Source organism: Grampus griseus (assembly GCF_964374135.1).
Source record: "Grampus griseus genome assembly, chromosome: 12".
Classification (NCBI taxonomy): domain Eukaryota; kingdom Metazoa; phylum Chordata; class Mammalia; order Artiodactyla; family Delphinidae; genus Grampus; species Grampus griseus.
In genome coordinates this window covers 38,266,573-38,283,185 of record NC_139006.1, presented here as the reverse complement: position 1 = coordinate 38,283,185, position 16,613 = coordinate 38,266,573, and the positions used below count along the sequence as shown (strand labels likewise).

The window sequence follows — 16,613 nt, the reverse complement described above, 5'->3', positions numbered from 1 at the left end:
GCTGCGTGTGGGCTTTCTCTAGTTGCAGCGAGCGGGGACTACTCTTCCTTGCGGCACGCGGGCTTCTCATTGCGGTGGCTTCTTTTGTTGCAGAGCACGGGCTCTAGGCACACGGGCTTCAGTAGTTATGGCGCATGGGCTCAGTAGTTGTGGCTCGCAGGCTGTAGAGTGCATGTTCAGTAGTTGTGGCACATGGGCTTAGTTGCTCAGAAGCATGTGGGATCTTCCCGGAGCAGGGATCGAACCCATGTCCCCTGCATTGGCAGGCAGATTCTTAACCACTGCACCACAAGGGAAGTCCCCATTCCTTTGTTTTTAATTTTTATATATAGTTGATGGGCCTCAAATTTAGATAGTAGATTTCATATTTGGGGATTTTAACATATTTAGATTTTTCACAGTGAGGTTTTTTTTGTTTCTATTTTTGAGACTTAACATATCTGTACATATTAAAATAAATAAAAAATATGTATCTGGAAAAATTTTCACAGCATGAACACACCCATATAGAAACTGAATATTACCAGCAGCCCAGAAGTTCCCTTGTACTTCTGCTTAGTCACTAACCCTTTTTCCCCAAAGTAATCACTGTTCTGACTTCTAACACATAAGTTAGTTTTGCTTGTTTTTGAACTTTTATATATGGAATCATGCAGAAACAGTCCTTTGTTTCTGGTTTATTTCATTCAACATTGTTTGTGAGGTTCATCCGTATTGTTGTATATGGCAGTAGTTTGTTCTTCTTGCTGTATAGTACTCCATGTATTTTGTATGACCACTGCAATTTATCAGTTATTTTGTGGTCATGTCTTTTAAATCAGATATTCTGATTGCTTCCATTCAGGGATTATTATGAATGATGCTGATATGAACTTTCTTGTACATATTCTTTGGTAATCATACATATGCTTCCTTTTGGTATATACTTAGAAGTGGTAGAACCATAAAGTATATTTAGCTTTAGTAAATACATCCAAGTATTTCAAAGTAGGTTCACCAGTTTACATTCACCAGCAATGTATGAGCGTTCTGGTTGTTCCACTGCCTCCTCAAGGATAGTACTCATCCCCACTGAGTTTTGTCAGTCTTACTGTTTTAGCCATTCAGGTGGTGCCTGATGGTATTTCCTTAGGGGTTAGTTTCCATTTCCCTGGTGTCCGAGATTGAGCAGCTTTTCACATGTTTATTGTCAATTTGTGATATGCTCTTCAAGTCTTTTGCCCCCCCCACCTTTTCTTATTGGATTGTTTGCTTTTTTCTTGTTGGTTTGTGGGAGTCCTAGATATTAGTCCCTTATCAAATTTATGTACCATAATTATCTTCTTCCACTCTGTGGTTTTCCTTTTCACTCTTAAATCCTGTCTGCCAATGAACAGGAGGTCTTACTTTTCTTATTTTTAATGTAGTCCTATTTTTTTTTTCTTTTGTGGTCAGTGCTATTTAGTGTGGCCTGTTGAATTCTTTGATTAAATCATGAGGATATTATTCCCTATTTTCCTCTAGAAGCTTTATTGTTTTGATCTGCTTAGGTTATGATCCCTGATATTTTGGTTCTTATTCCTTCTACTGTGTGTGTGTGTGTGTGTGTGTGTGTGTGTGTGTGTGTGTGTGTATATATATATATATATTTTTTTTTTTTAATGTGAAGCTTTTTTGCTTTCATGTATTGTACAGACAAGTTATAGTTTCTTCCTAGCATTTTTTAAAAAATACAATAAATGAGGAAAATAAAATATATTTAACATACCTTTTATAAAGTTACTAGGACTCTAATGAATTCAACCCATATATTTTCATTACTTTGTCTTCTTGAGAGTTGGTTTATATGAACAACTTCTACACAGAAATTCAGTTTAACCTGAGTATATTATCTTTCTACAGATTTTAAAAACCTATTATTTATTATAAATACAGGAAGAAGCATTTTTTAAATAGCACTTTAACATTTAAACATCTTGCCATGTTTGCTTTATCTCTCTCCATACAAACACACACATTCTCTGTATTTTTGCTCAACCATTTGAAAGAAACTAGCAGGTGTTTCTTTCTCCTATATGAAAATATTCCTATGTGAACAGAATGCCACATTGCCTGTGTGTGTAAATAAAATTGCTTCATTGCTCTCTAGATCCTAGAACTAGCCTACCAGACAAGCCTTATCACGTGCCAAAGATTTAATATTCATTTGTTCATTAAAGAACTACTTCAGGGGCTTCCCTGGTGGCACAGTGGTTGAGAGTCCGCCTGCCGATGCAGGGGACACGGGTTTGTGCCCTGGTCCGGGAAGATCCCACATGCCACGGAGCGGCTGGGCCCGTGAGCCATGGCCGCTGAGCCTGCGCGTCCGGAGCCTGTGCTCCACAACGGCAGAGGTCCCAACAGTGAGAGGCCCGTGTACCAGAAAAAAAAAAAAGCAAAAGAACTACTTCAGAAACAGTAAAATATAGGAGGCAGGTTGAGTTCTTGAAGACTTTGGCAAGTACTGCAAGTTAAACACTAAACTTTAAGAAGTACAAATTTTTTCCGGGTCTTTTAGGGTGCTTTATCCATTTCCCCGTCAAATCTTAGGCCACATTGAATCACAAAATAAGAAAATACGTTTCTACTTTTGAACTAGACAATATAATTATATTCATATATGTTAGATTCTGCATGTATTAAATTGTGTTTATTAAGTACTTATGCATTAAAAACAAAACGTAAAGCATATCTTAATGGGTAGAGTTTCTAAATATGTGAGTTGCTACCATTGCATGACATGAGCATCAGGTAGGTTAACACTAAGCTTTGTTAGAGGACTTGAATTCCTTAAAACTTAGTTTCTTTAGTAATGGAGTTTTTCTTCATTAAGTTTAAGAGTAATTAAACACTTTTCAGAATGTCTGATACATAAAAAAGCACTTAAATACTTGCCTTAATTAACATGGGGAAAAGAGCACTCGATTAGGACTCAGATCTGATTTCTGGACGAAGCTCAGGCTTATCTCTTTGACCATCTGTAAAATGAATATATACTAGATGATCTCCAACTAGAATTAACATTTTTATCACTATGTATTGTAGTTATTGTATATACTGCTAAGAAAACACTTAATAAATTTCTGTCTGATCTGGAGATTTTAAACTTTTTTTATCTTAATGATAATGCTGGGAAAAAAAGATTTCTCTTTCAATGACTATGTGACTTGAACTTTTTTCTTGATAGCTCGAATTACATCTTTACAAGAGGAGGTGAAGCATCTCAAACATAATCTTGAAAGAGTGGAAGGAGAAAGAAAAGAGGCTCAAGACATGCTTAATCATTCAGAAAAGGTAAATGATTTAACATATACCAATTATGAGATAGTATTTACTGATTATCAGATATTATAAGATGGTTTTATAAAAGATCATTCATTCCTAATCTTTATACGTTTACATTTCTAGAAATTTTTATTGTTGGTTGCTGTGTGGAGGTGTATGTGGGTCTTAATTTGGGCTTTTTAGGGTGTTATTTTTTGTTTGGTTTGGTTTTGTTTGTGTTTTGGGGGTTTTTTTGGCAGTACGCGGGCCTCTCACTGTTGTGGCCTCTCCCGTTGCGGAGCACCGGCTCCGGACGCGCAGGCTCAGCGGCCATGGCTCATGGGCCTAGCCGCTCCACAGCATGTGGGATCCTCCCGGACCAGGCACGAACCCGTGTCCTCTGCATCAGCAGGCAGACTCTCAACCACTGCGCCACCAGGGAAGCCCTAGGGTGTTATTTTTATTTGTTTGTTTCTACCCTTGAAGGGTATCAGATAACTGATATTATCTGATCATCACAAATTGCTTTGGTTTGGGGATACCTCTTCATATAGAATTTTTCCCCCATTTTTTGTACATGGGTAAGATGAAGATGCTGAACCTTACTAATTATGAAGAAGGAAAACAAAGGATTAGTATGTAGTAGACCATGTGTGCCTTTTCCATTTCGTTAGTAAGAGTTAGCAAAATAGTAAAGAGCATACATAATGTAATTGGCCTTTGCATGTAGAATTTTCATAACAGTCAAAAAATGCCATTGGTTATCCTCTGTCCTTACCTTGCTAAGAAAAGGATTAAATAGGTAATATGCAGATTTAGCTTACCTCCCTGAAATGTTGTAGGTTTACTAGATCCTCAGATAAATGATCAGAAAATTCACCACTTATCTTGTCCTTTGGACATGTTTTGTGTCATTCAGAATAACTTTTTGATGTTTAAGTCTGGTATAAGTTTGGAAATAGGATGAAAGAAGAAGAGTAGAAGTATCCAAACAGGAATGGAATACATGTTGACATTCTTTTGTCAGAACAAGGTAAATCTAGGTGTAGATGCAATTGTAAATAGAGATCAGTTTTTTTTAATGGTAGCAAAAATTTTTAAATGAACTGAAGAATTGTCCTATTCATTTCTGATCCTTGCAGTGAACCCTCCTGAACATAACAGAACTCTGCCCTGCCATCAGCCATGGCTAATGATTCACATGGGGAGGGGTGGGGGGTAGAAAAAAGGTGATATTTTGCTTTTAATTATATGTGCTTATTATGATTTTTAAAGTAAGACATTATAGATGGTGTGAAATATACAAGAAGTATAAAAATAAAGCTGTGTCTTGAATAAAAGTATTTAAGTATATATGGTGTAACATTTCAAGCCAATGTGATTCATGTATTATCTCTTATGGGATATTAATTAATATAAGATTTAATGATGTGCCTTTTGCACAGCATAGTATATGACTCTCATTCTCATTTTACAGGAAAAGAATAACTTAGAAATAGATTTAAACTACAAGCTTAAATCATTACAGCAAAGGTTAGAACAAGAGGTAAATGAACATAAAGTAACCAAAGCTCGTTTAACTGACAAACATCAATCTATTGAAGAGGCCAAGTCTGTTGCAATGTGTGGTAAGTGTCAGTTTTAATATTTTCTACATGATTAGTTTTTAAATAATGCCAACAAAAATATTTTGATCAAATTTTATTGTGTAGTAGTTTAAACTCTTAGAAATTATAAATGATGATCTAGGAAAAGTGTGCCTTCCTTTTTTGATACCTTCCATTTTTTAAAATGACAATTTCACCTGCTAGTTCTCTTACTCTACCATTCTCTATTCCCTATACTACCCTCTACTCCCTGTAAGAGTCAGTGGATTCTTATTTCTCCCAGTTTTTCAGCCCTTTCCTTAGTTTTCTTCGAGATCCATTCTGGAACTCATTGTCTGTTAATTCATCTGCTTTCTTGCTCTGTACCCTCAACTCTCTCATTCCTTTGTATTTCCACTGTGTTGTGCCTCTAAGCACAACAGATCTAGATCAGACTAGCCGGCCACTTTTCATTGCTTCAAATAGTTCTTCAGATGGATGTTATCCCAATGCATTGTCTCCAGCCTCAGGTGAGCTGTCATTTTTATATACGTCACTCATATTAAATAGGTAATATGCAGATCAGTTTTTCTCCTAAACTGTTATTTCTCTCCTCAAGCTTCCTATGCCATTTCTTTATCACTTTAATTTTAGGTGAACATTCTCCTATTTCAAAAAGAAATTGTGAAATCATAGGTGTGAACCCCTCAGAATCTAATTCTCTAACTTAATCAACCTGTCTTACTACTTTACCCATGTTCATTATCTTCCTTCTCATCTTAGAGGAGGGTGATCCTCTTCCTGTCCTTGCTAATATGTTCTAGCTGTATTCAGATCTAGCCTCTTATCTCAACTTATTATTTCTTTTTCTCCTCTTTATTCTCAACCTTTTTTCCTCCACTGAATTTCTTCCTGTTGTAAACATGTACAAGTCTCTCCCATCTTAAAAAAAAAAAAAAAAGACAAACCCTTGCAGCAACCTGTGATCCTTACTAATTGCCACTGTTTTATTCCATTCATTTATAGCCAAACTTATAAAAAGATGTCTTCCTTTTCTTCACCTTCTACTCACTTCTTAACCTACTGTAACCTGGAAATGTTACCTGGCGCCTTAAATTCAGTTTATTCAAGGGAAAACGTGTGACCTTATCTATCAGACCTGCCCTTACTCCTATTCTGACTGTCTTGGTTAACGGCTGTCTAGTTTTTATGAGCCCAGGCTTGTAATCAGACAAATCTACTTTGCCTTTTAGCCACTCTGTATTAAAAAAAAAAAAAAAAAATTAGGTGGGAAAATGCATCTAAACTGCCTGTACATAAAAAGCTTTCAGTAAATGGGAGATATTATCATGGTTATGGATGATGGTATTCAACATCCAGGGGCCCAAGCCAGAAATCTGGGAATTATTCAGGAAGCTCCATTCTGATGGTTTCTATTTTGTCACCTAGAGGACAGTCTGAAAGTGAGAAAGCAGACTTATTAAGTTTGAAACCTGATGGTGCAACTTAAGAGTTGCAGGACCCTAGAAAATTAACCTTCAGAACCTTAGTTACCGTATCTCAAAAAGGGAACCTCACTGTAGACTGATATCTTCTGATAATAATTAAAATAGGTATTATACTATCACGGAATCTTGTCTGAGTTGCATAAATTAAAGTTTGCATCACAGCCTTAAGCTTCGGAAACTTTTCTGGAACTATGCCAGGTATAGATTAATAACCACAATCTTATTTTTCTACTTTTATCTGAACTACCTCCATTCTTCTCCTTAGATACTCCACTCTTTTCCAGCTATACTTTCACCTTCTGGTCTGAAAATGGCACTGAATAGTCTCTCAGATCATTGGTCAAGGGATGGATTTGGGAGATTCGTTATATTTTATGACTCTCTTCCTTTAGAGATCCCACTATACAAATAATTCATAATGTTAGAACTTCTATTTTTTTTTTTTTTTTTTTTACGGTGTGCGGGCCTCCCACTGTTGTGGCCTCTCCCGTTGCGGAGCACAGGCTCCAGATGCGCAGGCTCAGCGTCCATGGCGCATGGGCCAAGCCGCTCCGCGGCATGTGGGATCTTCCCGGACCGGGGCACGAACCCATGTCCCCTGCATCGGCAGGCGGACTCTCAACCACTGCGCCACCAGGGAAGCCCAGAACTTCTATAATGAATAGCTCTAAAAGAGTCCCAGGATAAAAACAGTAGGGATTTTTGGCACCTAGGTGTCTTACACAGCCCATGAAAGTGAAAAGCATGTCTTTGTCTTTAAATGTATGTTTATAACTTTTTCTTTCACAGAGATGGAAAAAAAGCTGAAGGAAGAGAGAGAAGCTCGAGAGAAGGCTGAAAATAGGGTTGTTCAGATTGAGAAGCAATGCTCCATGCTAGATGTTGATCTAAAACAATCTCAGCAGAAGCTAGAGCATTTGACTGAAAATAAAGAAAGGATGGAGGATGAAGTAAGAAAAATAATACTAATTTTGTTCATCTTATAAAAGAGAATATCATTGTTATGACTAAAAAGTCATTATCTATAATTTAAACAACATGGTGGAGATTTTAATAAAATAACTTATATGTATCTGTGTTCACTGCTGTAAGGTCACCACTATATCCCTAATTCCTAAAATTTTCATCTTCGTATAGTGAACATTCACACCATAGGTTCTATACCATTTTGCACTGTGACAGTACAACTGTAAAGAAGTGTCACAGCTCCTCCCCTGAAGAAACTGACCATTTGCTTTTTAAGAGAGAGAGAGAGAAAAAAAAAAAACTTCTTTATTGTCAGGTATCCAGTAATCCCCAAGAGGAGCATTGTTTTTAGATTTCAGAAGAAGCATTAAGCTGTGGAGTCTTGCTTGAAAGACTTGCTTGAAAGCAGTAAATAAAGAGATAAAATGATATTATATCCTAGTGATTGGTATATGTACTTTATTTTTAAAATTTATTTATTTTATTTATTTATTTTTGGCTGCATTGGGTCTTTGTTGCTGCACGTGGGCTTTCTCTAGTTGTGGTGAGCGGGGGCTACTCTTCATTGCAGTGTGTGGGCTTCTCATTGCAGTGGCTTCTCTTGTTGTGGAGCACAGGCTCTAGGCACGCGGGCTTCAGTATTTGCAGCACGCGGACTCTGTAGTTGTGGCCCACGGGCTTCGTTGCTCGGCGGCATGTGGGATCTTCCTGGACCAGGGCTCGAACCTCTGTCCCCTGCATTGGCAGGCGGACTCTTAACCACTGCACCACCAGAGAAGCCGGTATATGTACTTTAGAAATTATAAGACTAAAAATAATTAGTTCACATATGTAAAAGAGTAATTACTGAATGCTTAAGGAGATAGGTAAGTGAGGGACAAAAAGCGACTTGATCAAACCAGGAAAGGAGAGACATATTGAGTAGTCATGGGGGAAACTGGAGGGCAAAGTATTGATAGTTTTTAAAACTATAAAGCTATAGATGAAAACACTCTTTCAGGAAAAGTAATCTGGTAGTGGTATATAGAATGGACAAGAAAGAAGAGAGATTAGAGATACCTAATAGAGCCAGCATGCAGGAAGAATATGTGTTGAAAATTTGGGAGATAATATTCAGTAATTTTAAAATGTAACTTTTGACCACGTGTTATCTGCCTAGCCCTGTGCTAGGAGTTGGGGTATGGAATAAGACGGCTATGGTCTTGACTTCTGTGGAACTTAGAACCCAAAGGGAAAGACAGATATTAAAATTGAATTACAAGCATGACATATTTAAAGAGGACATACCAAGTAGGAGTGTTAGGACTAATCACATCCAGGAGGTAAAGGAGGCCTCACTAAGGGTTTGGCATTTAAGAGCTGAAGAAAGAATAAATGAAGAGGGAAAGACAGAGAATAGCCTGTGCAAGAACTGTGTGGTGATGGAGAGTTTGTCACACTGGAGGATCTGAGGAGTATGTTTGGATTCAGAGAATGACCAGTGATAATGCTAGGAAAGTAAACAGAATAGATCATGAAGGGCACTGTAACCACTGTAAGAATTTTTCGTTTATTAGTCCTAACGCCTAATAAGTACTTGATAAATATTTATTGAGTTGAACTAAATATATATTCAATTTGTTTTATAAACTCTAGAGGGTTGTAGATTAGAGTACAAACATTTATGAAAGAACAGGTAAATTTAAATACCATTTAGGACTGTCCCCCCAAAAGTGACTTTTATCCTCACCTTTTCCAAAATTTCCATACAGGTTGGGGTACAAAGAAACCAGATTTCTTTTCCCTCCAAGATCTCACATCTGAAATTTGGTAATTAATTTGATTTAACAGTAAATTCTGCAGTAATAAATGCATAGAACAGTGGAGACTCATTACAATACTAATATTTTCTACTTGTATAAGGAATTATAATGTACTTGAGATTTGATTAGTATTCTTTCAAATGATGTCTAATAAATTACTAAAGAGATTTACAATCCCAATTATTTTTCTCATTCATAGGTTAAGAATCTATCCCTGCAACTGGAGCAGGAGTCAAATAAGCGACTGTTGTTACAAAATGAATTGAAGACCCATGCATTTGAGGCAGACAATTTAAAAGGTTTAGAAAAGCAGATGAAACAGGAAATAAATACTTTATTGGAAGCAAAGAGATTATTAGAGTTTGAATTAGCTCAGCTTACAAAGTAAGTTTCGGAAATAACATTCTTGATTTCTTTCTTTTTTGTGTTTAGCATTTGCTTATGTGTTTCATATTTTATGTGTGTATAGGTTATGTTCTTAGAGTTTGTGAAAGGAAGATTTAGGAAAAAGCATTTAGAAAAAATAAAAGAATTTATTTGCAAAGAAGGTTTGCAAGGGAGCTCAGGCTTTGGAAAGACAGGCTTACTAAATAAAAAACACAGTTATTTAAAGGGGAAAAAAAGGACATTATCAAGACTAGTGACTTTACAATGTCTGTTTATGGTAGGAAAAACACAGTTTTCTCATATGATTTTCATATCTATGAAAGTCATCATGTTTCTTCACACTAGAATTACAAAAATGAGGAATAACCTTATTATTAAGGATTTAGTACCTTACAGAAAATGTTTAAGGTTTCTTTATTTTAGAGACTAGAATTAGACATGATGGCCCTGTATTTGTTTGTTTGTTTGTTTTATTTTGTTTCTTTGGTTCATCTCAAAGTGCAAAATGTTCTTTTTCTTCTATTCTGAGATGTGATGTGCCCGCTTACTTGAAATGGGGACAAAGCAAGGTGTCAGTATGACTTTCAGAATTTGTATAAGGACATGCTTCAGAAATTTAATATCAAAGATACCTTATGCCAGACCATGAGGTTTTATTTCCTCCAAATTTATGTTATAATGTCTTCATTTGCCAGCTTTGTTTACAACACAGTAATTCTTAGGTAAAATTGCTGGGTTTGATTTTGTTGACTTTATATTGGTGAAATTCTTTTCCCCTTTTAGAGCCACTATTTTTACCAAGTAATGTGTTTTGTAGTTTTCTTCTCCCGAAATAACTTTCACTCAGCATTTAACTAATAATTATTATGTACTTTTTGTCAACCATATGCTGAAAATAAAAAGCTGTTACTATCTAATATGAAAACCTAGCAGCTGCAGATGGAATTGTTCATTGTTGAATAGCTGTCTTTGGGTTGCATTGTGTCTCTGTCTTTTTAAGTCCTTTCCTCTCTGTGAGCAGTGTACTTGTCTCTTTATCTGTGTTACTCCTCCTTTGTCAGTTGTTATTATTGCCTCCCTTCTTACTGCTTACCTGAGTATTCATTTCCACCACACCCTTGTGCTTAATTGACCATAAAATATAGTACTAAATTATTCTTACTATTTATTAAATATGGTCAAGTTTTTAATAGTCTCCTTACAGCATAAGACATTTTAAATGTATCCCTCAGAAAGCTTTTCTTTAGAAAAATTTACCAAAAAATATTTTCATTTTTGCATTGTGGATTACTCCACAATTAATAAGTGACCTTCAGTAGAAAACTGTTCCCTCGACTTTTCATAGTATCATTTAATAAGGAGCAGACAGTGTGGCCTAACCAAATATAACTAGTAAAGTAATACTGTATAATGAAGTATGAGTTTTTAAATTTTTTGGCTGTACCGCGCAGCATGCGGGATCTTAACTTCCCCTATCAGGGATCAAACCTGCGCCCCCTGCAGTGGAAGCGCAGGGTCTTAACCACTGGACTGCCAGGGAAGTCCCTGAAGAATGATTTTTTGAAACAAAGGTTACTTTAGTAAACCTTTTTTATTGTAGCAACTTTAAGAAACAAAGAATGATGTAAAGTCTAGTATAAATAGGAGCATTTGTTTACTGTTTTCTCTTTTGTCTAAAGACAATACAGAGGAAATGAAGGACAGATGCGGGAGCTACAAGATCAGCTTGAAGCTGAGCAATATTTCTCGGTGAGAATCATTTTTAACATATAGACTGTTTCAAAACCTGACTTAAAACAAGGTATTTAGATTTTTAATGTGAACTATGATTCTTTTTCAAATGACTGTGAAGTAGTTTTCTCCCCTTCTTTATATCCCCATCTCTGCATTTCATTTCTGGATCTGAGTTGGTGGTCTGTTTAAGTTGTAAAGAAATGACTGTTTTTGTGCAAATATTTCCAGAATTGCTTTCAAACTGGAGCTGCATATAAGACTTTGTTAAGGGTTCTGTCTGCCTGGTAGCAAGCTCTGGTGGTTTAGAGTGCCAGTATTATCATGTGTGGTTCTTGTATACACATTATAGTGGCCTACATACATATATCTCTAGGTGTAACTACATACAGTTGTGGGTATAACTAATGTTGAGGAGCTTTTTCCTGTTTTAGCCCTGTGTGCACTTTTATGCATCTGTTATCCTTTTTCTCCATAAAAATCATTTTCTTATTTGCTGCAGGCCAAGTTATTTTCATTACTACTGTTGATGAGCATTTATAGCTAATGCTTTGAGGCTTTATTGAAACCTCTGAATTTTTGTTTACTTCCTCTGGTTGCCAAGCTTGTGCTCTGCCATTTCAACTTAATATTTATCTACCAGCTCCATTTCTCTTTCAGTGGCAACCACCTTTCCTATGAGCTTTAAGCAGCGTAATTAAATGCATGGAGTTTGAGTTACACTGATAAACATGCCCTAGAAACCAAGTGTGAACAATATTGGAAGTAATGATTTCTCTAGTAAAAAATCTGGATACCATTAGAGCTCTACAGAATTTCACACAATTAAGAGCTTCATGCTCTACTCTTTTCATCTCCTAATAAATATGATGACTTTCTACTACTGTCTATTTCTTCTTGGCTTATTATACTATCATATGTTTTTATGATAGTATAATATGTTTTTAAATTAAATATGTTTTTAAATTAAATGTTTTTAAATTAAAAAATAATTCAAGATTGTTGAAAAACTTTCCCCTGAGTGTAAATTAACCTTAACTATTCAGTGTGTGGTACTGACTTCTGCAAAGTGGTCTGTAATACCAAGCACACCTTTTTGTCCCTAGGCTTCCACAGAGTAATCATTCAGTGCCTCCATGTTTTGGGATGGCTGTCAAGTGATATGTGGTGGTTCCTATGGATTCTTGATTTTTGCCTGTATAAAAACCATACAAAATACTAACCCTGCCTTTAGTTTTGATTTATTCTATTGTTTGTGAGGACTGGGTTAGATGTTGCTAAATTTGATAAGTTATTACGAACCAAATTTAAGATTTTCTTTAATCTGGGCTTTCAAATCAGGTTATTTTTCTTTTTCTCTCTTCATTGATTACACATATAAATTTCAGTAATTGAAGTCAGAGAAAGGAGAAATGAGAATCTGATTCCTAAATGCAGAATGGACTATTTCATTTTAGAAATTGTAAGCACTTAAACTAAAGCCAGCCATCATTCTTCCTTCATTTGCATTCCCATGGAAATGTACTTTTCCCCCTAGAGAAGTGCTATTTCTTAGAGGTATAATTCAGTGTACAGTGTAAAAGTAGTACTCCACAGCTATTTGCTGGTCCTTACTATTTTTTTCCTTATCTTTTAGACTAAAAAGTTTGGTTTAAAAAAAAGACATAGACTTCAGAATTGGAAGTTTACTCTGTAACCTCAGCATCTAACACAGTGTGGGTCTAATACTTTTTCATACCTGTTAAATATTTGTTGATGGAGTTGGCAAAAACCTAGTGAATTTTGTAAGAATCATTGTTCTGTACTAAGTATATATTATTCATATGTTGACAGAACATTGATAAATCCTATTTATGGATATTTCTTATACCTCTCAACCACCCACTTCATCACCCAAGAGAAGTGGTTTCTCTAACATTATTTACTTCAAAAATCGATCTAACTTTTAAATAAGTATTGCTTGCTAAGTTTCTTTATAATGTTTTTCCCAAATCAATATATTTAATATATTTTTGAGGTATAATTTATATATAATAAATTGTACCCATTTTAAGTGGTTGATAAATTCTGACATATGTGTATACTGTGACCACCATCACAATCAACATATAAAACATTTCCTTCACGGCCCTTTGGAGTCAATCTTCTCCACCCACCTCTATCTGCAGGCAACCACTGATTTGCTTTCTGTCTTATTGATTATTTTCACCTATTCTACAATTTCATATACATGGAATCATGTAGTACACACTCTTTAGCACCTGGTTTCTTTCATACAGCTTAACATTTTTTAGGTTTATCATGCTGTATATATTAGTAGTTCATTCCTTTTTATTGTTGAGTAGTATGGGTACATCACAACTTTAAAAATTCATCTGATGATAGATATCTGGGGTTGTTTCCAGTTTGGAGTTACCATGAATAAAACTGCAATGAAAATTTATGTATAAGACTCTGTATGGATATATATTTGTATTTGTCCTGGGTAAATACTTAGGAGTGGAATTGTTGGACCATGTGTTAATTGTTTATAAGAAACTACCAAACTGTTTTTTAACCTACCATAAACACTTACGTCTTCTTATCACTTGTTTTGCAGACACTTTATAAAACCCAGGTAAAGGAACTTAAGGAAGAAATTGAAGAAAAAAACAGAGAAAATTCAAAGAAAATACAGGAACTACAAAGTGAAAAGTATGTCCATTTTAGTTTAGAACAAGAATCAGTACTATAGCAAAACATTCTTAAATTTAAGTTTAAAGGTAGAGAATAGATGTGCCATTATTCTGATGACAGTGGAATAGCAAATCTTATTGGGCTAATTCAGAACAAATCAAACTAGATTTAGGCTAAATTTGCCTTTATGGTGAAGAAATAATTTGATACATTAACACTGTAGGGGTTGTACAGAGATTCACTAAATTGTGACAGTAAATTGTTTTCAAGGGTCTCTCAATCTTCAAACATCTATTTGTATATAAATAGTTCACACTTGGGGCTTCCCTGGTGGCGCAGTGGTTGAGAGTCCACCTGCCGATGCAGGGGACGTGGGTTCGTGCCTCGGTCCGGGAGGATCCCACATGCCGCGGAGCGGCTAGGCCCGTGAGCCATGGCCGCTGAGCCTGTGCTCCGCAATGGGAGAGGCCACAACAGTGAGAGACCCACGTACCGCAAAAAAAAAAAAAAAAAAGTTCACACTGTATTTGCAAGTCATCATTTTATGTTAGGTAAAGGTATGCAGGGTCTTCCTCTTAGTATTATAATGCAGGTTAATTTCCATTGCATGTGTGCCTAGGGCCTTATAAGGAGGTGATCTTAGAAAGCTATTAAGTGTAACAACTGCTCATAGCTAGATAGTGTGAGAACAGACATTGAAACTAGTTTTCTCACATTGTTATATTCTTTTCCATATAACCACCTTTGAAAGAAGTAAAAAATTTTAACTTTTATTGTTGAAGCAAACAAATACATAAAATAGCAAAACAGGTACAGTTTTATAAATTATATGACAAATATCATTATAACCACCACCCATGAACAAAATCTACCTCAGAAGCCCACTATATCCCCACTTCTGCTTATGCCTCTTCCCTCCCCACCACAAGAGTAATCACTATCCTGATACTTATTTGTTGAAGGAACTGAATCATTTGTCCTGTATAGTTTTCCTCAGTTATGATTTTGCTGATTCTGTTTCCGTAGTTAGTTGAACATTTTCGTCATCCTTCTGTGTTTTTTGCAAATCAATGGTTAAATCTAGAGTTTCACTGTTTAGTATGGTAGCCACCAATCACATGTAGCCGTTTAAATTTAAACTTTAGTTCATTAAAATAAAATTTAAACTTTAGTTCCTCAGATGTACTAGTCACGACTTAGGTGCTTAATAGTCTTATATGGTCAATATCTACCATATTGGACAGCACAAGTGTAGAACATTTCTGTCATCGTAGAAAGTTTTACTGGACACCCCTAATCTGGAGGCTTAAACAGATTCAAATCTGGTTTTTAGAGGGAAGACTACCTCTGTTTTTAGCAACCATTGGCACTCAGTGCTTAGATCCTTAATACATTAGGCAAACTCTAAGGTAGGCACAAAGCTACATTTCCTGGTTTCTCTCTGTGACAGTAGTAAACTACTTTTGTAGAGTATAGTCTGTTGCCTATCATTTGTGTGGTATCTACAATATAATATACAGTCCCAGTTTATATGCATTCACAGTGAAGGGGACACCCAATCTGCTACATACTATATTGTTTCATGGGGTTGATATGTTTTCCCTTGTTTGATCTGTTTAAGAGAAATGTGTTGATCACCACTCTTGTGCTGTGTGCTGTGCTTCATGCCAGTGATATAATTATTAATAAGTTATGGCTCTAACCATCAAGTGCTTCAGAATCTAGTCAGGAAACAGATATAATTAAGGTAGGTGGCTATGACAAAGTGCTATTGGGATATACTGAAGGGGTATATACCTCATCTTACCATCTGGGATTCAGAGAACATTCCCCAGGTGACAACTAAGCAGAGTAGAATTCACCAGGGAATGGGATATGGGTTGAGAACAGTATAGGCAAAAGCCAGTCTGTGATTTGGGAGCAGCAAATGCTTTCATTTGCCGGTAGGGAGACAGTTGGTGACAGATGAGGCTGGAGAGGTAAACCTGAGTCAGATTACAAAGGGCTTGTGTGTCATTGGGAATTATCAACGTTGAAGAGTGGAAGATTTTATTTTTTTTGCCATTCTCTATTGTATATCCACATCACCTAGATCAGAGCTGGGCAAATAATAAGTATTCAATAAATATTCAATGAATAAATGAAAATTTAAGCTAGGGGTTGACAAGATAGGGTTTTAGAAGTCTCCAGTCTTTAGAGAATGGATTGGAGTGAGGCAAAGCTGGGTGGATATAGGGAGTCCAGTTATACTGCCATAGGAATAATCTAGATATACAATTATAGTGGAAGTTGGCAGTAAAAGGAGAGGCAAGTGCATAGGAAAAAATAAGAAAGTAGAAGCAATAGGAGTTGTAGATTTGAAGGTATGGGGATAAAAGTTAGGGAAAATTTCAGGTCAGCTCAAGTTTCTGACCAGGACAATTGGGTTGTTGGTAGTGGTAGTCCCTAAGCTTAAAATACCAGTTTGGGGGAATGAGAGCAAACAAGGTTATTTCTATTTCATACCTACTGAGTTTGAGGTGCCTATGGGATGTCCAAAGAGAAATGGATACCAGACATTGGCATTATTGCTTTAGAACTCAAAGATAAGGACTTGAAGCCAATTCAACAGTCATTTCATGCTGAAACCACTAAGATAGATGAGATTTATTAAGACAGTTGTGTTTATCAGGATT

At 36.0% G+C, this 16,613-nt stretch overlaps 1 protein-coding gene across 3 annotated transcripts in view; it reads left to right on the top strand.

The window, feature by feature from the left end:
- ROCK1 (Rho associated coiled-coil containing protein kinase 1) overlaps nt 1-16,613 on the top strand; it is a 147,342-nt gene that overhangs the window by 107,387 nt on the left and 23,342 nt on the right. For all 3 annotated transcript variants that reach the window (XM_082668184.1, XM_082668185.1, XM_082668186.1), the window contains 6 exons: nt 3,206-3,312; nt 4,760-4,910; nt 7,166-7,326; nt 9,344-9,528; nt 11,211-11,280; nt 13,862-13,956. In XM_082668184.1, coding sequence (XP_082524310.1) covers nt 3,206-3,312; nt 4,760-4,910; nt 7,166-7,326; nt 9,344-9,528; nt 11,211-11,280; nt 13,862-13,956 — 769 coding nt within the window. The remainder of the gene's footprint in view (nt 1-3,205; nt 3,313-4,759; nt 4,911-7,165; nt 7,327-9,343; nt 9,529-11,210; nt 11,281-13,861; nt 13,957-16,613) is intronic.